The 24,287-nt window shown below is 31.6% G+C and overlaps 2 protein-coding genes across 2 annotated transcripts; both read left to right on the top strand.

Moving 5' to 3' along the window:
* Positions 1-10,309: 10,309 nt before the first annotated feature.
* LOC117181940 lies at positions 10,310-10,962 on the top strand. The gene is made up of 2 exons (XM_033374967.1): positions 10,310-10,431; positions 10,482-10,962. Exons 1-2 carry the CDS (start codon positions 10,310-10,312, stop codon positions 10,960-10,962), a joined length of 603 nt encoding a protein of 200 aa, XP_033230858.1.
* An 8,245-nt stretch (positions 10,963-19,207) lies between these two features.
* LOC117181937 (tigger transposable element-derived protein 4-like) lies at positions 19,208-19,936 on the top strand. Its single transcript, XM_033374961.1, has one exon. The coding sequence runs from the start codon at positions 19,208-19,210 to the stop codon at positions 19,934-19,936; it is 729 nt and encodes a 242-aa protein (XP_033230852.1).
* Positions 19,937-24,287: the final 4,351 nt, after the last annotated feature.

Here is a 24,287-nt window from a genome sequence, read left to right as displayed (position 1 = left end):
TGCTTTTGAATTTGACAATTTTGTTAATCATTAGTTTTTTGGTTAAAAACTGATATCTTTAAGTTTAAGACTAAACTATTTTATAGAATTAAAATTTTTTTTTAAATTTCCTCTTTTTGGTTTGAAAATGGATCTATTTTGGTTTAGGATTCCACAAGCTTATTGAATATTCTTATTTTGTCGGTTTAATTTAACTAATATTAATTAAAAATAAAAATATTGGTTGGCGAAAATTTAAACTATATTACACTTTTTGTTGAGAATTGGCTCTTTTAAAGATTAATCTCTTTAGTTGAAAATTTAGCTATTTTATACAAATTCCTTTTTCATGATTTAAAATTAATTGCTTGTACTAAAAATTTAATTATTGCATTTTTGGTTCAGTTTTTATCGTTTCAGATTCAAAAATAAAAAATTTCATTGGGAATTTATATATTTTCTAGAAAAATCCGACGTTCTGGTAATAAATTAATCTTCTTGGTTGAAAACTCTTTTGGTTGAAAGATCCACTATTTGATTGAAAATGCATTTTTTGTATTAAAAGTTCGACCTTTTGTATATATTTTTTTGATTTAAAATTCAATAAATTTGTTGGGAATTAACTTTCATCAAATTGATATTTTTTTAATTCAAAATTCAACCGTTTTGAATAAAATTAATCTTTTTGGCATGATAATTTAAAATTTTTGATTAAATTTTTTCCTTATTCACTGAAAAATATCTTTTATATAAAAATTAAAATTTTGTGTTGAAAATTGTTGTTGGAAATATAATTGATTACACTTTGTGTTAAAAATTAATTTCTTTAATATTCATCTTTTAGGTAGGAAATTGAATTATTTTATAAATATTCCCTTTTCTTTCTTAAAAACTAATTGTTTGAACGGAAAATTTATTTATTTCATTTTTGTTCAATATTTATCTGTTTGAATTTGAAATTAAACAATTTGATAAGGAATGCACGAACTTTGTTAAAAATTCATATTTTGGTAAAAGCTCAATCTTGATGATTTAAAAATAAATTTCTTTGATCTAAAATTAATTTTGTTAACTTAAAATTTACCTTTTTTATTTAAATCGACATTTTTAGTAGAAAATAAAATTTCTACTTTTAAAATTCATCTTTTTGATTGTAAACTTAAGTATTTGATTGAAAATGCATCTATTATTGTTTTCATACATAAAAGAAAAAATTATTGCCGTCAGAAAAAATACAAAATTGGTATATTTTCTATAGAAAATATTTTAGCCTCTAAAGTGTTTCATTGCACCGGTGCAGTTTTTTATTTATATTTAGAAAATGTAAACGTGTTAAGAGCCCCTATCGATTTTATTACTGCTAGTTTACTGCTTTGTCCTGGTTCAGAAAACGAGTTAATTGTACTAAGTTCTCTAATCTATGTGATCATTCTAAACATACCAATTTACTGAATAAAATAATTTTCTCAATTTTATTCCATTTTGACCCCGTTTTGAAAAATATTTCTGATTTTTGAATTTTTACTGAAAAATTTAATAAAAGATTGAACTGTAACTACAAAATGACTCTTCTTGGCGGAAAATAAAATAGAAGTGTGTTTTTTCTTTTCTAGAATCAGAATCTTCTCATTCACTGTCAAAAGAAAAAAATTTTATGACAAAACAAAGTTTTTTGTTAAAAAATGTTGTTTAAAAATCCACTATTTGATTAAAAATCCATTTTCTAGTATATTAAAAATTTGACCTTTTGTAGACATTTTGTTTGTTTGCTTAAAAATTCAACAAATTTGTTGGAAATTAACGGACCATAAATAAACGGACAATAAAGTAGAAGTAGATTTTTTTTTACTAAAATCGGAATTTTCTCGTTCACTGTCAGAAGAAAAAAGTCGATATTCTGAAATTCAGATTTAACAAGTTATAAAGTGGAAATGCAAACGTAGTAAAACTTTTATGACAAAGCGAAGTTATTTATTTGGGATCTTCGATCAGTCCGTTTGAAACTTCTTCAGATTTGGATTCTGCGACTTTTATGTTTTCAAAGTTAAATCCGGATGATCTTAACTTCAGCCATCCGTTATCTAGTCTGATGGCTTGGAAACATGATAATTCTATCAGAAATAAAGCTAGATATTTTTTTTTAAAAACGACTATAAGGTTTTCGAAATTTCACGCCAAATGAATATAATTAGAAATATTTTCAGCTTCTTTAGGAGGATATATCATCTGAGAAGTTTTTTTTTTAAAAGTTGACGAATTTCTCAAATTTTGTGCTTCAACTTCAACTCGTGATTCATTTTCAATAAAAATGCCGATTATTTAATTTTTTATTGCCATATCTCATTTTTTAATCTAATTAATTTCAATAAATGAAAAATTTTGTCGCTTGACAAAGTCTCCTGATAAATGAAGTCCCTTTTGAGGTTTCCCAGTGGGCACAAAATTTGGGGACGTCTTTACGACATCGTTACGACATCTTTACGACAACTTTACGACATCCTATGTCCATGTCGTTTCGATATCGTAAAGATACCTTAACGACATGGACATAGGATGTCGTAAAGTTATCGTAAAGATGTCGTAACAATGTCGTAAAGTTATCGTAAAGATGTCGTAACGGTGTCGTAAATACGTCGCCAAACTTTGTGCCCACTGGGTTATTTTAATTTCGAAAAAAAACGACATCCATTTCTTGATAAGCAGTAAAGTTTGGAATTTGTTTATAAAATTGTTTCTAAAATAAACAATTATTGTTCTATGGTAAAATATCAGAAGGAAAAGTTCCGTTTGAAACTTTTCAAGATTTTAATTCTGATTTTCATGTTTTGGAAGTTAAATCCTGATGATTTTAACTATAGTCATCTGCTATTTACACTGATAGCTTTAAAGCAGGATAATTCGGTCGAAAATAATATTAGACATTTTTTTGCAAAACGACTGGAAAGTTTAGGAAATCCCACCTCGAATGAGTCATTGTTTCAACGATATTTCCAACTTTTTAGTAGCGTGTAAAGATTTTTTTTAGAGTGGATTCAATTTCTCGAATTTTATACCTCAACTGTAACTCGTGATAGGCACAAAGAAAAATGTGACAAACATCTTCAATTTACAGGACGCAAAACGTAAAATAGTATCTTCAATTTAATCGAAGAAAACAATCCTTTACCATGAAAAATTAATATTTTTGGTACAAAAATTAACTTTTTTCATTGAAAATATATTTTCTTGGATAATAATTTTTGTTGGTTAAAACTTAATCTGTTTTTATGGAGGATTTAATTTTTTTTAAAGATTCCTATTTTTTGGTTAAAGATTCGTCTCTTTGATTCACAATTTTAATATTTGATTGATAATTCGTTTTTGTTTGTTTTTGAACATTTATTTCTTTTGTCAGAATTAATTTTTTGGTTAAAGATTCATAGCTTTGACTTAAGCATGACCTATTTTTTTGAACATTCGCTTGTTTTGATTAAAAAATATTTAAACAAAAAAATAAAAATGCAATTATTTGATTGAAAATTTGTGTATTTATTCGAAAATTCGCCTTTCTTGGTTGAACCGAACTATATTGATTTAAAAATTGAATTGTTTTTAATTGAGATATCAAATATGATCCCAGTGGGCACAAAATTTGGCGACGTCTTTACGATATCGTTACGACATCTTTACGACAACTTTACGATATCCTACGTCTATGTCGTTTCGGTGTCTTTGCGATATCGTAAAGACATCATCAGATCATACGACTCATTTACGATATCGTAAAGACGCCTTAACGACATAGACATAGGATGTCGTAAAGTTGTCGTAACGATATCGTAACGATGTCGTAAAGACGTCGCCAAACTTTGTGCCTACTGGGATATTTTTCCTTAAGAATTAATTTATTTCGATTGAAAATTTATAATTTTTATTAGGAAAGTCATCTTTCTTTGTTGAAAATTAATTTTTGTTATGTAAGGATTAACTTGTTCCATTTTTAGTTTAAGTGGATCTTTATAATTAAAAAATTTAACTATTTTATTGAAAATTTATGTATTATGTTGAAGATTTGTCTCTTTATGTTAGAATATTTATCATCTTGATTGAAAATTCATCTTTTCAGTTAAAAATTCCACTCCTCACAAATTTATCTACTTTGGTTGAGAATTAAACTAGGTTGCTAAAATTATTTTTTTGTAAAATTCACTTCTATGAATAAAAATTAATTTTTTTAAACTGTAAATTCAACTATTTAATTGAAAATTCATGTTTTTAAATTAAAATTCGCTTTTATGATGAAATTGAACTGTTTTTGATTAGGAATTGAAATACTTTTAATTAAAATATCAAATATTATATTTTTCTTTGAGAATTCATTAATTTGTATTCAAAATTCACCTTTCAACCAAATAAATGGATTTTAAAATAAAAAGGATCAATTTTCAACTAAAAATGGAATATGCCTTTTTTGCTACAAAATTAATAATTTTGTTACAAATTAATAATCTTGTTAAAAATTAATTTTTTTTGCTTTGAAATATACCACAATTTTTTGAAATATTGTCTGTTTTGGCTGAGGATTTAAATATGTTGATGAAAACATTTTTTTTGGTTGAATAATACTGTTTTTAATTCAAATTTAAAATCGTTTTTGGTTGAAAATTCAACTACTTCGTTAAAAGTTGAACCACTTTCCAGAAAATTAATTTTTAGGATGACGATTCATTTTCTTCGCTTAAACTTGAAGAATTTTATTTGGTTCCAGATGAATTCTTTTTCATTGAAAATTTATTTTTTAAATGAAAATTCATGTTTTATGTTGCAAAATTCATGTGTTTTGTTAAAACTTCGTATCTTATGATTGAATTAAACTATTTTTAATACAAATACATTTTTTTTTGGGTTGAAATATCAAATATTATATTTTTTATTCACAATTCATCCATTTGAACCTAAAATTCACGTGTGTTGGTAGAAAGGTCTTGCTGCCTGAAAATTAAGTTTTAATTAATTAGAATTTTCAATTGCAATTAAAAATCTATTTTGGGTCAAATGTTAACCAGTTTTTTAGAACTTTTTTTCTTTATTAAAAATTCATTCTTTCTGGTATTTTAGTAATATTTTTTTTATAGAAAATTAACCCTTTTGTTGAAAATTTAACTGTCTTCCAAAAAATTAGTTTTTTGTACTTAAAAATTTATCCTTTTCTGCAGAAAAATATTTTTTTTGTTGAATATGAACTCTTTTGTGCAAAATTCAACTTTTTGGTTTCCGCTTGCAACTTGACCTTTTTTTAATTTGACCATTTGTCCGAATTTTTTGAAAAAACACCCTATTGGAACAGGTTTTGAATCAAGAGCTTTATTTTTAAATCTCTAGAATAGAAAGAATATTTTTGCCGGGTTTTTTCATAAATTGGAGGAATATTCTGAAAAATAACGCTCCTCCTTCATTCCTCGCTGACGTACGTTTGAATAAAAAGCATTTGAAAGTTTGAAACCCTTGAAGAAAGCGAAGTAATAATTTAGTGTGTTTGAGTTCCAGTGAATATCTTTATGTGACGTCAAAGAAAGCTCTGGCTCTACCGTACTCTTTTCTGTAAGTTGCTGTCGATAAAATTTCACGAGGGGAAAAATTTTATAACAAGCTATCCACTTGCCCATTTTCCCAAGGGGAAATAACTAAATTGGCGGTATATTTGAAAACTCTAAAAAAATTCTTTCACTTTTTCTTTTCACTTTTGACGTTTAAATAAATTAAATACATGATAATGGTGGGTGGGTGAAAAACTTTATTTTCAAAAGTCCCTCACTTTTCCTTCACTGATTTTGATTTTCGATTAAAAAAAAAACGAATTTTATGACTCAATAAATGAATTTTTCAGAAAAAGTTGAATTTTAGATCGGAACTTATGATTTTTGAACGAAATACTATAATTCCCAAAGAAATGTTTTTTTTATAAATTGAACACTTTAAAATTTTAAGTTATATTATTTTTATTTTAAAAAGTTCAAAAATCCTTAAAATGCTTCAATATTTTATTACAATGGCTTGAAAAGTCTAGATGCTATTTACTTGTTTTAAAATTTAAATCATTTTATAAAATTTTCAGTACTTCTCAACATCGCTTTTAATGATTCGCATTTTCCATAAAATTAAAAAAAAATCCTACCACATAAAAATTTTTCTCTGAAAATCTCCCAAATTCGTTCTTCATAATTTTTTAATTTTTGTTTTAAACATTCTCTGAAAACTAACTCTTTTTGAATCAACGGTCATTCTTAAATTTCTTAAAGAAATTTTAAGGAAATTTTTTTTCATTTTTCTGAAGCCTTTCAAAATTCTTTAAAAAAATCTAAATTTTTTGTTCGAAATGTCCAGAAATCTAAATTTGTTTTAAATTAGGCCCTGGGTTATTTGCGCAGAAATTTAAGTAGGAATAGTATTTTTAAATATCGTTTAAGCTTACTAGAATGTTTTCTACAAATAATAGGTGTTAAATTGATATTTATGCATCATCATTAAAAAATTTGACATGCAAATTAATTTTTTTTTACTAGAACAGTTCAAATTGTAACGCTAAAAATTTAGTGTTCTTCTTTAGTTTTGAAAAATTTTATATCTACCTCACATAATATTCGAAATTTAATAAAAGCCTTTAATTATGAATATATTATTTTGAAGCTATTTTAAAATTGAAAATATTATTTGAAGTTTCAATCCGGCGTTTACAATTGTTTAACTTATGAGACTTACCAATTGAAACCGATTAATCTGGAAATTCTGAAATTGTGAACTGATTCCGAATCTTCTTATAAAATCAAATATTATTCACTTTTTTATGCTTAAAGTATAGTTCAGTTTCAAAAAATAATAATTAATTATATTCACCGTTGATAAACTATAAAAGTTTTTACAGTAGATTTGAAATATTATTTCGTTCAGTTTTTAGCAATAAAATTTGAACTCATTGTATTCCCGATGTTTGAACTTTAAAATATTTCACTGATAAACGATACAAATTAAAATACTAGAGTTTTGAAAAAAATTTTTTGTCAAAAGAAACATTTTTCAAACCCTTAAAAGAAAGAACGAGTTTATACCCCAGTCTTCCTGGACCAATAGTTATGATTTTATCCATCGAAAATGACATGCAAAAATAGAATATTCCATTCTAAAGCACTCGAATATTCAGATTTAGAGAGAAAGTGCTATAGGGATCCTTAAAATATAATAATGTGTATTTTTTATGTATTTCAAAATTCAAGATTTGGTTAGGTCACTTGGTACAATTGCTTTAAATTTATTACTCATGAAAGATAATCTCCTTACCCAGTGGGCACAAAATTTGGCGACGTCTTAACGACATTGTTACGACATTATTACGACAACTTTACGACATCGTTTCGCTGCTTTACGATGACGTAAAAACATCGTCAGATCATGTGATTTATTTACGATATCGTAAAGACACCTTAACGACATGGACATAGGATGTCGTAAAGTTATCTTATACATGTCGTGACGATGTCGTAAAATGTCGCCAAACTTTGCGCCCACTGGTTATATTTTAGATGAAATCCGTTGCATATTATTCCAGTAAAAAATGTTCAAGTCCATTTCAGACCATTACACACAAAATTACTAGGTATCAAGTTGATAGCAGCTGAATCAACATGATGCAACGTTTTGATATCTCTACTAATGATCAACTTGATTCCAATTTCGAGATCAATTATCTGTCACAAAGTTTCAACTACACAGAGCATTATGAAGTTATTTAATCCTCTCACATAAAAGACGATCAATAAAAAATGTTTGAAATTAAATTGTTAAATATAAACAAACAATTATTTACTTAGTTGCGTTTATTTACAAAATAAGTATTAAGGTTGTGGATGTTTGTTTGCAAATATCAGTAAGTATTGATCAAAGAGCGATTATCGATTTGCAGAACTTGAATTTGGTTTAAAGAAATTTTGTTCGGAAAATGACAACTGCAGAATGTCTAGAACTTAAATTTATCTGCCTTGATAATTTTTGAAAATGTCTTGTCATTCTGAGCAGTAAACCTGGTAGTGCAAGTTTTTTAAAATACATCTTTACAGCGGACGTTGTGTCCACGATAGAAATGTAAGATTTTTCAATCGATTTTCGAAGGCATTGGCCATTCCGAAAGGTAAACCAAAATGAAAACCAAAATGAAAACCAAAATTAATTTTAAAAATACATATTATCCGATAAAGGTAAATTCAGAAATGGTATATGACCCTGGCTCTTTTCCCAAGCCCTCGTCCTTCTAAGAAGTGAATCTGGTAGTCCAGGTATTTAGAATTCCTCTTCTTGGAGAAAGATGCGTTCAGAAATAAAGTGGAAGGAACCCTTGGCAGTTTTTTCCAGGGTCTCGTCCTTCTACAAAGTGAACCTGGAAGTCCAAATATTTAGAATAGATAATTTTCAAGATCAGAGCTGAAATTTTATTCATCTTGAACGTCCAAGTGTTCAGAATATTTCTATCTACTTTGAGGAAGGAGCATTCTGAACTAAAATTTTATTCATCTTGACCGTCCAAATGTTCAGGATATTTACATCGACTTTGAGGAACGAGCATTCAGAACTCATATTTTATTTAACCTAACGCTTTTTCAGTTCTAGGAAATAAATTCAGCAGTCCAGATATTTAAAATGCATCCTTTCCTAGGAGGTCGTGACTACAAATAAAGTAGACTTAATAGAAGGAAGAGGGTCAAGTAAGATGTATTTTTAACACTTATACTACCAGGTGTACTTCTTATAATGATGAGATCTTTCAAAACTCATGACTTTGTCTTAAATTTAGTTATGAACATAACTTTCTCAAAAAAGATGTGAAGTAAACCTTAGAGTGAGCCCCGGTTTTGGGGCTGAACTTGGACCTAACTCCCGTGAAAATATCTACTTCCAATGTAAACAGTCAAGAACGTCAGTGAGCAAACTCGCCCCATAGCACCTCTCACGCATCCCCGCTACGTCGATCCAATACTCGGAAGAAATAACTCTGGGGGCCCTATCGTCCGGTTTCAGGAGATCTCCAGAAAACCGATCAGCGTCTCTTGAATTTTAGTTACGAATACAACTTCCCCGAAGAATATGTATTTTAAACTCCTAGAGTTTAGACTGCCAGGTTTGCGGGTTAGAATTATGAGACCTTGAAGAACTGATGCGGGTTTTTTAAATTTCAGTTACTAACACAACTGCTTTCTCTAGGGGCTGTAAGAACTTGTAATTGGTGGCGAGGCTTATGCGAGTGAGAGATAGGAGTCAAATGGACTTCGGCCTGAATGCTCGAGGATATGGATGGAAGGACCACAAAAAACGGGCTCTCCTGAGTATTTTGGAAAGAATCCCTATAGACGAGCTCTCCTGGTATACATGGTTGTATTATGATGGAAAGTTGAAAGAGCCCAGCTAACACGGGCCTTCTATATCCCTGGGTTGAGGTCCCTCCTGGACCGTTCTCCAGTTTTTAGCACGGAAATGAGATGTGATTCGCAAAGCGATCAAGAAACAGTTTTCCGTCGGTATCGTCGCCTGAAAACGGGTATTCATTGAGTGTCTTGCTCAAGGTGACTTCCCCCAAAGCCATGGGTGTAGAGTGATCGTGTCCCTGGCACTGCGGCACCTGCGGGTTATGAAGGTATTCTAACGGCCTCTCGGGGACACCGGACGACCTCTCCGAGTAATTAGTCTTATCCGGGCATGCGGGGCTCTGCAGGGGCGGACCTTTGATTTCCTTAGCTACTCATGGGAAACAAAATTGATAACGCAAATTTAATCCTAAGAGAAATTAGAAGAAAGGGAAGTGGCCGCCAAACTCAGGCGGCGGCTGTGCCCTCAGCTCATCTACGAGCTTAGGGATCGATGGTATCTCTGAATGAGGTTATGGAAACGGGAGCTGCCAATCAGTTCCCTAATAAGAAGAAGTGCATCAAAGGTTCCCTGAAAAGGAGACTAAAGAAGCAGGCGCAGTGGGCTAGTAGAGAAGATACGATAATTAGCACCGAAGCTCAAAAGCGAGGAAGGTGTTCAGAGAGCAACCCACCAGGGGGGGGGGGGGCGGTAAGCCTGTGAAGAGGCACAAGGCATCCCAGCAGGCGACGATAAGACAGCGTCCTGGCAAATCGTCAAGCATGATAGGCCTCAAGAAGAGGACACAATGGGAGGAGGTATCAAACATCTTCTATTTGTGCAAATCCCTGAGTCTCAGACGAGGGCTATAGCGGTCCTGAACAACAGGCCCTTTTACCACTTTGGACAGGTCAACTTCAAAGAGTCCAGACAAAGACAGAAAGATCGAGAGAAGACCTAAATGACTGCTCCCGTTTTAACCACTACCCAAATTAACTTTCATTGCAGCAAAGGTGCCTCTACAATTTTGCAGAGGGGTATGACTGCGAGGCACACAGGTATGCTGCTAATTCAGCAAGCTTGGTTAGTTTGAGATACCATAAGGGGTTTAGGGGGGCTGGTTTTTGTTACAGGGGCCACAAGGCGGCCAATCAAAGAGCTTGCATACTGGCGAAGGGAGTCAATGTTGACCCGCTGTTCAAGCTATGTTCCAGAGACCTGATGGTGATTGTCACGAATCTTAAAGCCATAGAAAGGCAATCATGGGAAAGGAATGATAAGATTGGCTTACTTGCCGTATGCAAGGTGAGGGGTCTCCCTCTCCTGCTGGGATGCGATGCTAATTCCCACCATACATTCTGGGACAGCACGAACGTCAACTCAAGAGGTAACGATCTAGTAGAAAACCTCATCACCATTCATTTAGATATTCTTAATACGGCGAATGCTCCGACGTTTCGTCACTCGGTCAGTGAGGAAGTTATTGACATCACTCTCTGTAACGGTAGTTTTATAGACAACGTCAAGAAATGGAGAGTGTCAGACGAACCCACTCGATCAGATCACTCACAGATAGAGTTCAAGCTGGACTTTACTGTACCCACGGGCTCTTAATGGGCCAGAAATTCAAGAAGAACGGACTGGGGTCAGTTTTTTACGGAACTAAGAAGTGCACTCTCAGAACTGCTCTGGTCAATTAGAAACGTGGGCACCCTGGAGATGGCAACCGATATTTTCACGAAGACTATCAAATCCACTTATGAAAGTAATTGTTGACCTTGAAGAGTCCGAAAGGCTGGGGAGCCACACTGGTGAAATGGGAAACTCGAAGAACTTCGCAGGGTAACCAGAGAGAGTTTCAGACGTTTCAGTAGTGGCAAAACATGGTCCTCATTTACGACAATAAGGAATGAATATAGGAGTGCAATACGTAAGGAAAATCAAGAAAGCTGGACCAACTTTTTCACTGAAATCGAGAAAGCAGCAGAAGTGGCTAGACTGGATAAGCTGCTTTCTCGAAGTACTTCAGTCCTTACAAGTCTCCTGGGCTGGATGGTATATATCCAGACTTCTTACAGTGGTCTGGTGAGATAATCATTTGGCCATTTGTGAGACTTGCTAGGGCTAGTCTGACGTTGAGTTACGTTCCGACGGCATGAAGGGGTGCGAGAGTAGTGTTGATTCCGAAAGTGGGCATGATCGGTAACACTTCATCCAAGGATTTCCGTCCCATTAGCCTCACATCTTTCCTACTAAAAACAGTGAACAGACTTTGGGACAGATATATCCGCGATGAAGTATTGTCAAGTAGTCCACTTCACAAGCAGCAACACGCCTATGGGGCTGGTCACTTGACTTAGATAGCCCTAAGCACAGCAGTTGACCTAATCGAAGGACAACTGAAACAGAAAGGCCTCGTGATCATAACCTTTATGGACATTGAAGGAACCTTTAACTACACCTCTGGAAAGTTGATCAGGGCGGCTATGATCGCACACGGTCTTCCCATTGCACTCGTGGAATAGACCGACCACATGTTAGCCACCAGCAACCTAACTGAGACTAAGGGCGATACAACCATATGCGGAACCGTCTACGCGCGGTTGTTCACATGTAGGTACATTATCACCTCTGCTGTGGTGCCTGGTAGTGGATGAATTGCTTCATCTGCTCACAAGTTAGGTCCACCACGTTATAGGCTATGTGGACGATATACTGTATATCGTGCGCGGCCATCATTTGGATGTGCTCTTCGGAGTAATGGAGCAAGCACTAAGAATAGAAGATTCATGGTGCAAGATGTCTGAACTATCAGTTATTTTGAGTAAGATGGATGCAGTTGTATTCACCAGAAGGTATAAGTGGGGAACCACGAGTGCATTGAAACTGATTGGAGAACAACTAGACATCAAAGGACGAGCCAAATATGTGGAAATCATCCTGGAGAAGAAGCTGTCATGGAATGAGCACCTGGAAAACAAGTGCAAACAGCTTGTAGTGACTCTCTGGCTCTGTAGGAGAGCCGTAACGAAAATCGACAGCCACAATGACTCAGGGGACACTAATAAGTTTAGAGCCACTCCAACTCACCATCAAGGCCGTGGCTGCGAAGGCGATCTGGAGATTGAATATGGTAAACAATAGCAGTATCTTGAGAGTATTTCGGATACCAATCGACATTGTGAAGAGGCCAACACTGAGCCTGCTCAGGGATAATATGTCGCGACCTCTTCAAAAAGAAGTAGAAGGAATGAAATGGGCTTCTCAATTGCGATTGGTTCCTACGCCACAGTTATACAATCTGAGATATGGTAATGCTACAGTGCGCCTACAAGGCAAAGAAGTATGACAATAAGAAAAACATTCTATCTTCTCAGACAGCAGAGCTGCCATCATGGCCCTGAATGGAACAACGATCACGTCGCTTATAGTTTGGGAGTGCTTTGAGGCACTGAATAAGCTAAGGACAGACAACCCAGCCACTCTGCTTTGGATCCCTGGTCACAACGGAATCAAGGACAATGAGATATCGGAAAGGCGAGAAAAAGCTAGCAGCAAAAGAGAATTTTACTGAACCTGAGCCAGTCGTAGGCATTTCCAGTAGGTAAGTCACTGAAGATAATAACAGTTGGCTGACCGAGGAATATTAGAACAAGTGGGGTTTGTTCTCTGGCTGTAGACAGGCTTAAACACTCTTAGGCTCAAGGCTAAAGTCTCACCGAGCAAAGGAATTACTCAAGCTCGGGCGGAATAAAATCAAAGTCCTAACAGAAATTTGTATAGGACGCGGAAACCTCCGATAACACAGACATAAGATAGGGCTAGAAGAAAGTCCCCTCTGTCGTCTGTGTTGAAAGGACAATAAGACTTCTACTCACATCTTTTGTTACTGCCCTGCGATTGCGGGGAAACATGTAATACTCACAGGCAATTGCTGCATCAATGAGTCTGTTATATCAGCCAACAGCATAGCTGCGGTGCTCTCCCTATGGAGAGGGCTGTGGGGTCACGCCTAAGGCTTATAAGTGGATGCAACGGGATCACCCAATCGTCAAGGGTTGGCGCGGTCTCAGCCCAAAACAATAATGATAACACAACTTTCTTGAGAATGATGTATTTCAAACACTTGGACTACCAGGTTTACTTCTTCGAATACCGAGAAATTTGAAAACCTATCAGGGTGTTTCGTCGTTTACTTTCAGAAACCTACTTTTGTCATTATGTTTTGCATTGATGCTAGCATGCCTTGAAATTCTACTCCTTAATTTACATTGAACCTCTAAAGCAAAGAATGGCAAGATAAAATCTTAGATCTGAATAACGGCAACAATTTGATACCTCCTTGATACCCTAACCATTTTTCCAAGGTCTCCTATATCTAGGATGTAAATCTGGTACTCTACGTATTCAAAATATAGATTTTCCTAAAAAGTTGTGTCCAGAAATGAAGTAGAAGGCATCTTAGAAGGGGAAGGGTCAAGGAAGATTTATTTTTAGTACCTATACTTCTAGGTTTACTTCTCAGAATGCCAAGACCTTCGAAAACCCATGCGGTTGTCTGAAATTTTAGTTATGTATAGTGAACACAACTCCTTGGAGCAAGATGTATTTCAAACATCTGGACTATTATTAACGGTATCAATCACTTTTTTTATTATTATAATAATTATTTCTCAACTCTAAATAAAACTCTGTATTGAGAAGAACATATTAAAAACAGCTTCTTTCACGTCTTACTTTTGGAAACTCAATTGTGTCATTTTGTATTGTATACTGATACTAGTATGCTCTGAAGTTGTGTTCCTTAATTTTTATTGATCCTTTAAAGAGAATCATATTCAGTTGAAATCCTGGAATAAAATAGCTGTACAAATTTGATACCCTCAGCATTATAATAAATTACACATGTCCTACTTCTGAGAATATGTCTAACATTTTTTTTTGTTCGTAAAATTTAGGACTTATTGCTCAATACATATCAAGTACTTTCTAGGGGTGCGAGAATTTTTAAGCCTTAAATTTTTATTTATTTTTGAGTCATGTTTTATATTCAAACTTTTCAAAATACGGCCAAAGATGAATGGATAAAAAATTTTCACCGAAAAAGATCTACACATTTGTTATTATTCACTTTTTGATAGGAAGCGTAGTTTTTGTTCCAATCGTGCAAAATAACATTGAAAATAAAAAAATAAAATCTTCAGAAAAATAACGCAAGGTACGAAAATAAATAAATAAAGTAAATTGTGCATTCAAAAAAGATGTACAAACTTGTAATAAACTTTTGCTGTTAGAATACATTTAAAATGAAACAAAAAACTTTTTGGAAAAACGACACAAGGTACAGTAACATTTTAACTAATAAAATTTGTCGCCTAAATTATTCTTTTAGTTAAAGTACATTATTGTAGAGGTTGACATTTTATTAAATAAACGTGTCCATAATTTCATTTCTCTAATCTCTTTAAGAGAGTAAGCAAGTTTATAAACTATAGTGGGGTTGATAAATGTTAGGAACATAATTATTCCCCAATATTAGAAAGTAATTTTTACATCAAAATTAATAAAAAATTTCACACTTTCCAAAACTTTAAATCTGATTCCTGTTTCGAATTCGTTATGCAGATTAATTCCCGGTTATTTACCGGTTTTTCCTGTTTTTTGTAACCAGCCTTCGTTATTAATGGTTCTGGTTTTATCTACCGGAAATGGTATACAAAAATCGACCATTTCTATTTTCAGTTAGTCGAAATATTTATTAATTCAATATTTGAAATCTACTAATTAAGACCGTATGTACTACGTTTAAATCCCATTTTTTGTCGAAAATAATGTTTTTAACCAAAAATATAGCTACTCCGTTTATGCTAAAGAATTGTAGAAAATTTATTTTTTGATTGAAATTCATTTTTTGGTTTCAAAAAGTCAACTGAAATCTTTGTTTAATGAAAATTCAGCTATTTCGTAGAAAATGTACTTTTCTTTGAAAACTCAAATTGAAGATTCATATTTTTAGCTGAAAATTCATATCCTCGGTTTATCTCCTTGAATGCGAATTTTACTGTTTTGTTGAACATTATTTTTTTTTGCTGAAAATTCACATTTTTTCGTTGAAAATTCAATTTCTGCAAAGAAAATTCGTTTTTTTGGCTTCAATCTTCAAACTTAGTCGTTGAGAATTCGTCTCTTATAATCCAGTTGAACTATTTTTGGTTTAAAATAAGTTAGTTTTTAGTTAAAATATCAAACATTATATTTTTTGTTCACAATTAATTCATTTGGATTAAAAATTCATCTTCATTCCTAGACAAGTCATGAAAAATTTCCAATAAAAATTTCCCATAAAAAACTCGTCTCTTTTGCTTTAAAGTTCAACTATTTGATTAAAAAATAAAAGGTCATACCTGAAGTAAATTTCAATGAGGAATTCAATGGTGACCTTCTTTTTGACCTAGAAGTTGACCTTCATAAATTTTTGAAGGTCAACTTTATTTTATTAAGTGGAAACCCCCTTTTTTTACATCTGCAATCAATAAAGCGGAAAATTCTACGTTCAGGTTCGTACCCAAGTCATAGGTTAATTGTAATTTTTAAGGTCAGTTAGAGGTTATTTGAAATTAACAAAGTTTTCCAAGAGGTCAGTGTAATTCCTAAAGTAAATAATTTCAACAAGGAATTCAATGGTGATCTTGTTGACCTTGAAGTTGAACTTCATGGCTTTTTGAACGTCAACTTTCTTTTTTTAAATGGAAATCCCCTTTTTTACATCTGCAATAGATAGAGCGGAAAATTCTACGTTTAGGTATGTAACCAAGTCATAGGTCAATTGTAACGGTCAAGGACAGTTAGAGGTTATTTGAAATTAACAAAGTTTTCTAAGAGGTCAGTGTAATTCCTGAAGTAAATTTCAACAAGAAATTCATTGGTGATCTTGTTGACCTTGAAGTTGAACTTCATGTCTTTTTGAACGTCAACTTTATTTTTTAAAATGGAAACCTACTTTTTTACATCTGCAATCGACAGAGCGGAAAATTCTACGTTCAGGTTCGTACCCAAGTCATAGGTCAATTTTAACGGTCAAGGTCAGTTAGAGGTTATTTGGAATGAACGAAGTTTTTTAAAAGGTCAGTGTAATTCCTGAAGTAAATTTCAACGAGAAATTCATTGGTGATCTTGTTGACCTTGAAGTTGAACTTCACGGCTTTTTGAACATCAACTTTGTTTTTTTAAATGGAAACCCCCTTTTTTACATCTGCAATAGATAGAGCGGAAAATTCTAAACTTTCGGAACGAGAGAGGGTAGTTTTTGTTCCAATCGTGTAAAATAACATTGAAAATAAAAAAATAAAATCTTTAGAAAAATGATTCGAGGTACGAATATACATAAATAAAATAAATTGTGCATTCAAAATAGATCTACAAATTTGTAATAAACTTTTGTCATAAGAATACATTCAAAATGAAACAAAAAACTTTTTGGAAAACCGACACAAGCTACAGTAACATTTTAACTAATAAAATTTATCGCCTAAATTATATCCAAAAATTTTCTTCGAGCCATAACATGCGTATTTTTGGTTTGAACCGTAAAAAATTACATTAAAAATAAAAAATTAAACTTATGGAAAAACGATACAAGTTGCAAAAAGTATAATAACGAAATTGATTTTTTTTCTTTATATATTATGCGCACTTTAAGAAAAAATTTAAACAAGGTTGTGAAAATACGAATGTGACTACAACTCTTTAAGGAAAAGATAAAATTCAAATTCATTTGTCTAACTATTATCAGTATCAATGAAAAATTTCATACTTTCCAAAATTTCAAATGTGATTCCTGTTTCAAATTCGTTATACAAGTTAATTCCCGCTTATTTAACGGGTTTTCCTGTTTATTTAACCAGCCTTCGTTATGATTGGTTCTGGTTTAACCCACCGGAAATGGTATACAAAAATCGATCATTTCGATTTTCAGTTAGTTGAAATATTTATTAATTTAATATTTGAAATATACTAATTGCTTTTTGAAAATATATTAATTTTTTTAGACAAGTATTTATTAATTGAAATAAGGATGGAAAATGTGAATCATTACTTATAGAAAATCCTGGTATAATAGAAGCACGCGATTGTTAAAATTTTAAGCTATATTTAAATAATGAGAAGTTAGAATTTAAAAACTTTTCAACAGGCCAATCGAAGTTACAAGTTACCGCATCGAAATTGAAAAATCAAAAATTATTTACAAATTTAATCTATTTCACCTTACTATGTTTCTTTCAAAAATAATCCTGGTAATTCTTGTGGACAAGACAATCATCAGGCACACTACGAGATATTGATAACAAATGCACTTGATAGGAAAGTCAAATTCTCACTTTTTATTATTCTATTGGTGAAATTACTACTTACTACTTCATTATTTAAACACTCAATTACCCAAATTTTTGTTGGATTTCAATGTTTTTAGTTTCACATTTTCAAAATCGTATATAGATATCATTTCTTTAAAATCAGAAACCTCTACCACCAATTAAAGAGACACTCCATGTGACAAGTATTTAGTATGAAACGGTAGCTTCGTAGACTGATATCAAATAGTTCCGGTCCATCTTGGCGAGTACACTGAAAAAAATTATTTTTAGCACCAAGTAAATGCATTCACTTGAATCCTATTACTTAGTATCAACAAAATATTCTCTAACAGAAATAATTTTTATTTGAACCAGGTACGTATCTTTTGTTGATTTAAAGAAGTGAATTCTTTGGCTGTATTTTTTTGAATCGAATAAATATTTCTCACATGCAAGAAAATGATTGGCTTAATTCGAAAGGTTAATTCGTTGAAGTCTGATTAGTCATTCAAGGAAATATATACAGTGAAACCTGGATAATTCGAACCTCTATCATTTGAATTTTTGATAATTCGAACTATTTTTTTGGCCCCGGCTGAAACGTGATATTTCCCATGTAAATAGTTCTCGATAATTCGAAGTTCGATAATTCGAATTTCTCGATATTTCAAAGAAAATTGTGGGCCCGCCGTGATAATAACCGCTATAATTCGAAGTACAGCAATGACTAAGTAACAACTGCGACGAACTCATATTTATAATTTATACGGTTGCATGTGATTGGTCCGTTGCGAATGGTGGGAGTTGGCGTGTGTGACAAGGTTGGGGCTGCTAATATAAATGAAGATTGTGTGCTTGTGTAATTCAATTTTGATAGGAATTAGACCTTAACAATTTCGAGAATATGGAGAAGATCAAGTATACAACATTATCATTGAGTGAGAAAGTAAAACTCATTCGATGTGTCGAGAAAGGAGTTAAAAGGAAGAAGGACATTGCTGCAGATTTCAAGATTCCCGCCGACTCTCTGACTTCCATCATCAAGAACAAGGAGAAGATTTTGGCTGCTGGTGAAAATTCTTGTTTCCAACCGGATCGGAAACGTATGAAGACATCTCATTTTCGATTGTTGGAAATATCGATGGTGGAATGGATGAAATCTGATCGGAACCAGATTATTCCCTTATCTGGTCCTATAGTGCTAGAAAAAGCTGAATTCTTTGCAGCTCACTTAGGATAAAAAGACTTCAAAGCTAGCTCTAGGTGGTTAGAAAAGTTTAAGAATAGGAATGGAATAATCTGTAGGAGATTAAATGGCGAAAGTGCTTCTGTTTCGGAAGAAGACTGCGAAAAGTTTCTCCCCGACATTTTGCCTAGCTTGTTAGAAGTTTATACAATAAAAGATATTTTCGATGCAGATGAAACAGGTGTTACTGTCATGGTCTGCGCTAATATGTCTGGTAAAGAAAAACTAGAGTTTGCTTCGAGAGCAATAAAAAGCTTGGATGACTAGTTCAGTATATGAAAACTGGCTTCATAAAATTGATCACAAGTTTCAAAGAGAAAATCGGAAAGTTCTCCTACTTGTGGATAATTGTCCGGCTCATCCGAAAGTCCTAATTCAAACTTTGAAAGCCATAAAGGCGGTTCACTTACCACCAAATTTAACTGCCAAATTGCAACCAATGGATGAAGGAATCATTAAGAACCTTAAAGTGAATTACCGGCGGAGAATTATAAAAAGATTGCTCAAGGCTTCGGATGAGAAAATGGGATTGACTGATTTAAATTCATTGGATGCTATTTTTGACTTGAACAAAGCTTGGGCTGATGTCACTAGTGATACAATTGCGAATTGCTTTTGGAAGGCTAGCTTCGTGAAAACTGACGTGGAAAATTTTTCAACACAAGAACAAGACGAAACTTTCTCGGATGGTACTTATGAAGAGTGGGATGATCTACAAAGAATGTTGGGCTTCACAAAAGTAACTTTTGAAAATTTCATTGATGTAGACACTAATGTCATTATTGCTAGTGAACCTACAGATAGTGGATGCCGAGGATCAGGATTGGCACCACCAACAAAATTGAGAGATGCTGAAGTTGGTTTAGCAATTGCTCGCAGGTTTCTTTCTGAACAAGGTGATGTGCCGAACACAATCTTTGCTGCTTTAGAAATGGTTGAAAACTTCTGCCAGAGAAAGAGTTGCATCAAACAGAAAAAAAATTGCTGACTTTATTAAATAATCTGCTATTTTAAAAATACCAAACGGCCCTTTTTAGGGCCAACAAATTATTTTTACGTTGAATAACTCATTGTTAATTTCAAACTTCTCCATAACTGACATCAGCATAATTGCATATTACCAAATTCTCCCAATCCCTGATTCTTCAGAGCCTATCAAAATTTTCACGTTTGATTATTACTTTTTTGGCATTATAATATTAACTGAAAAACATTTTCACACTGCCTGCATCGAATGTATTTATAGTAATAAGGAATTTATTTAAATGAGAAATGTGTGGTTTTTACATTAATATTTATTTCTTCAGCGAAAGGAAATATTTTATTTGATTACTAGATTTAAATTACTCATAAAAAATAAATATTTATTCCAACGAAGTAATTATTTTGAATTCGGAATTTAATAATTTGGCGGAATTTGTTGCAATTGAACACTTCTTTAGAATAAATAAATATGTTGTTAAATTAAATATCCATGTTTTTGGTTTAAAGAAATATTTCTTTGGCATTTATGGTGGTTTTCATTTAGGAAAATATGTACTACAATTGAAAGTACTAACTACTTTATTGCACTCGCGCATGGTCTATACCGAATAAATATTTTTTTGACCCAGTGAAATACTTTGTTGCTTCAATTATTCAAAAATTTTCTGCGGGAAAATAGTTTTTTGGGGCTATACAATATTTTCTTGGCCTTAAAATATATTTCATCCCATCAATTCACATTTTGTCATTTTAAAGAAATATTCATTCGCATTCCTGGTACATTCATTTAGCACAATGAGTCATTCTTTGATTGAAAAAAATATTTCCCACCGATCAATAGGTCGTATTTTTAAATAAAACAATCTTAACCTTATCCTAATATCATTTGTCTGGCTGAAATAAATTATTTTTTGATTAAAATTACTTATATTTATTTGCCTCAAATAAATATTTCTTTGAAAATAAACAGGACTTTCACTTACTTCAGCCAAGTAAAATTCCCTTGGTACAAATAATCATTTTTACATTCTCATTAGAGAAGGTATCAGATTTGTGTAAAATTTGACCCCCTCCTCCATTTTTTGTCAAATGTCCACGTTTTCAGACCCCCCTGAATCCAAAAAACAGGTTTTAAAGAATGTCTCGGCCTGTCTGCGAGTCTGTCTGTCTTTCGGTCTGTCCGTCCGTGGGTGGTTTTTTTGTTAGCATGATAACTTTTAAAAGAATTTACTGATTAGATTTTCCTTTGGTAAATTCTCTTAGTATCTTAAAATGAAGGTCAAGCTCGTTAGACAGCCATTTTGGATAAAAATACAAAAAGTGAGCACATTTTGAATATTTTAGAGAACACTTGCCTGATTTTTTATTTAGGTTTTCATTTCTTTTTTATAAATAAATAAATATGACGAGAAAAATGGCCATTTGTTTTATCTGACGTTCCCAGTGCTCGTCAAAGATCGAAAAATGGTTGAAATTAAGGATATTCCAATATTAGACAATTACAAAAAAAATGTATACACAAATTATTTTTTGAACAAATTTAATAAACAAATGCATTATTGGGGCATCTGTCGACAGAAAAATTTTGTTTTGTTTCGATGTCAGACTCTTAATTTAGATCGTTATGATAAATTTGGCAACATTCTTGATTAGTTGATAAATTTTATATTTTTCACAAACAAATTTAACAAAAAAATTCATTATTCTGGTATCTGTTCACGGAACAATTCGTTTTTTTTCAATGCCAGTCTTTTCATTTGGAAACTTCATGAAAATTTCAGCAACCGTCATAATAAGTTAATAAATTTTATGATTTATTTAAACTAATTTAATCAACAAATGCATTGATCAGGTATTTGTCTGCAGAAAAATTCTTTTTTTTCTATGTCAACTTTTTAAATTAAGAACTTCATAAAAATTTCAGCAAAATTTATAATTTTTTAAACAATTTTGTGATTTTTTTAAACAAATTTAATAAACAAATGCATTATTGAGGCATCTGTCGACAGAAAAATTTTGTTTTGTTTCGATGTCAGACTCTTAATTTAGATCGTTATGATAAATTTGGCAACATTCTTGATTAGTTGATAAATTTTATATTTTTCACAAACAAATTTAACAAAAAAATTCATTATTCTGGTATCTGTTCACGGAACAATTCGTTTTTTTTCAATGCCAGTCTTTTCATTTGGAAACTTCATGAAAATTTCAGCAACCGTCATAATAAGTTAATAAATTTTATGATTTATTTAAACAAATTTAATCAACAAATGCATTGATCAGGTATTTGTCTGCAGAAAAATTCTTTTTTTTCTATGTCAACTTTTTAAATTAAGAACTTCATTAAAATTTCAGCAAAATTTATAATTTTTTAAACAATTTTGTGATTTTTTTAAACAAATTTAATAAACAAATGCATTATTGGGGCATCTGTCGACAGAAAAATTTTGTTTTGTTTCGATGTCAGACTCTTAATTTAGATCGTTATGATAAATTTGGCAACATTCTTGATTAGTTGATAAATTTTATATTTTTCACAAACAAATTTAACAAAAAAATTCATTATTCTGGTATCTGTTCACGGAACAATTCGTTTTTTTTCAATGCCAGTCTTTTCATTTGGAAACTTCATGAAAATTTCAGCAACCGTCATAATAAGTTAATAAATTTTATGATTTCTTCAAACAAATATAATCAACAAATGCATTAATCAGGTATTTGTCTGCAGAAAAATTCTTTTTTTTCTATGTCAACTTTTTTAATTAAGAACTTCATAAAAATTTCAGCAAAATTTATAATTTTTTTAACAATTTTGTGATTTTTTAAACAAATTTAATAAACAAATGCATTATTGGGGCATCTGTCGACAGAAAAATTTTGTTTTGTTTCGATGTCAGACTCTTAATTTAGATCGTTATGATAAATTTGGCAACATTCTTGATTAGTTGATAAATTTTATATTTTTCACAAACAAATTTAACAAAAAAATGCATTATTCTGGTATCTGTTCACGGAACAATTCGTTTTTTTTTCAATGCCAGTCTTTTCAATGGAAAACTTTATGAAAATTTCAGCAACCGTCATAATAAGTTGATAAATTTTATGATTTCTTCAAACAAATATAATCAAAAAATGCATTAATCAGGTATTTGTCTGCAAAAAAATTCGTTTTTTTCTATGTCAAATTTTTTAATTAAGAACTTCATAAAAATTTCAGCAAAATTTATAATTTTTTTAACAATTTTGTGATTTTTTAAACAAATTTAATAAACAAATGCATTATTGGGGCATCTGTCGACAGAAAAATTTTGTTTTGTTTCGATGTCAGACTCTTAATTTAGAACGTTATGATAAATTTGGCCACATTCTTGATTAGTTGATAAATTTTATGTTTTTCACAAACAAATTTTTAAAAAAATGCATTATTTTGGTATCAGTTGACGGAGCAATTCGTTTTTTTTTATGTTAGTCTTTTTATTGGGAAACTTTATGATTATTTCAGCAAAGTTTATAATTAGTTGATAAATTCTATATTTGTTTAAAAACAAATTCGATAAAGAGATGCATCATTCGGGCATCTATCGATAAACTTTTTTTCTCGATATCCTAATTAAAAAATGGGGCATAGAAAAAACAAATTTTTTTGCAAACAAATGCCTGATTGATGATTTTGCTAGTTAAATTTGTCTAAAGAAATTATAAGATTGATCAACTCATTATGAATTTTTCTGGAATTATCATAAAATTCCTAATTTATAAAAATGTATATCGAAAAAAACGAATTTTCTGTCGAAAAATTTCTGATTACTGCATTTGTTCATTAAATTTATTTATAATATAAATAATCATAATCTTAAGAAAAAATCTTTTCTAGGTAATACTGTTTTCATTCAAATTTCTTACAATATAACTTGAAAAAACTATAATTATGGAAAATCGTAGAAAACATTTTGTAACAAATAATTTGTTTATCAAATATTTTGTTGTTTGACATATAATATTGGAACACCTTTAGCTAATGTTAATAAATAATGTTAATAATGTTAATAAATTAATGTCAAATAAATAAAATAGCTATTTTTCGCCATATTTGTTTATTTATGAAAAATTGTAAACCTAATTAAAAATGAGGCTTGACAGCTGGTTTAGAATTCTTCAGAGCTTTTTTTCAATTATTTTGTTCAAATCGCTGAATATTTGTGGGCTGTACGTTATTTTGAACCAAAAATGTCATTTTTTTACAACTGACGGTCGGGAATGTGAAAAAGAGATCATATAAACTCCCATCTAACACAACGCTGCCGAAGATTGGATGCAAATCTCAGCATAAAGCACTAACCAGCCATGACTTTCGG

This window comes from Belonocnema kinseyi, chromosome 10 (genome assembly GCF_010883055.1).
Source record: "Belonocnema kinseyi isolate 2016_QV_RU_SX_M_011 chromosome 10, B_treatae_v1, whole genome shotgun sequence".
Classification (NCBI taxonomy): domain Eukaryota; kingdom Metazoa; phylum Arthropoda; class Insecta; order Hymenoptera; family Cynipidae; genus Belonocnema; species Belonocnema kinseyi.
Note: the sequence above shows the minus strand (reverse complement) of the source record. Positions and strands in the feature narration are given on the sequence as shown.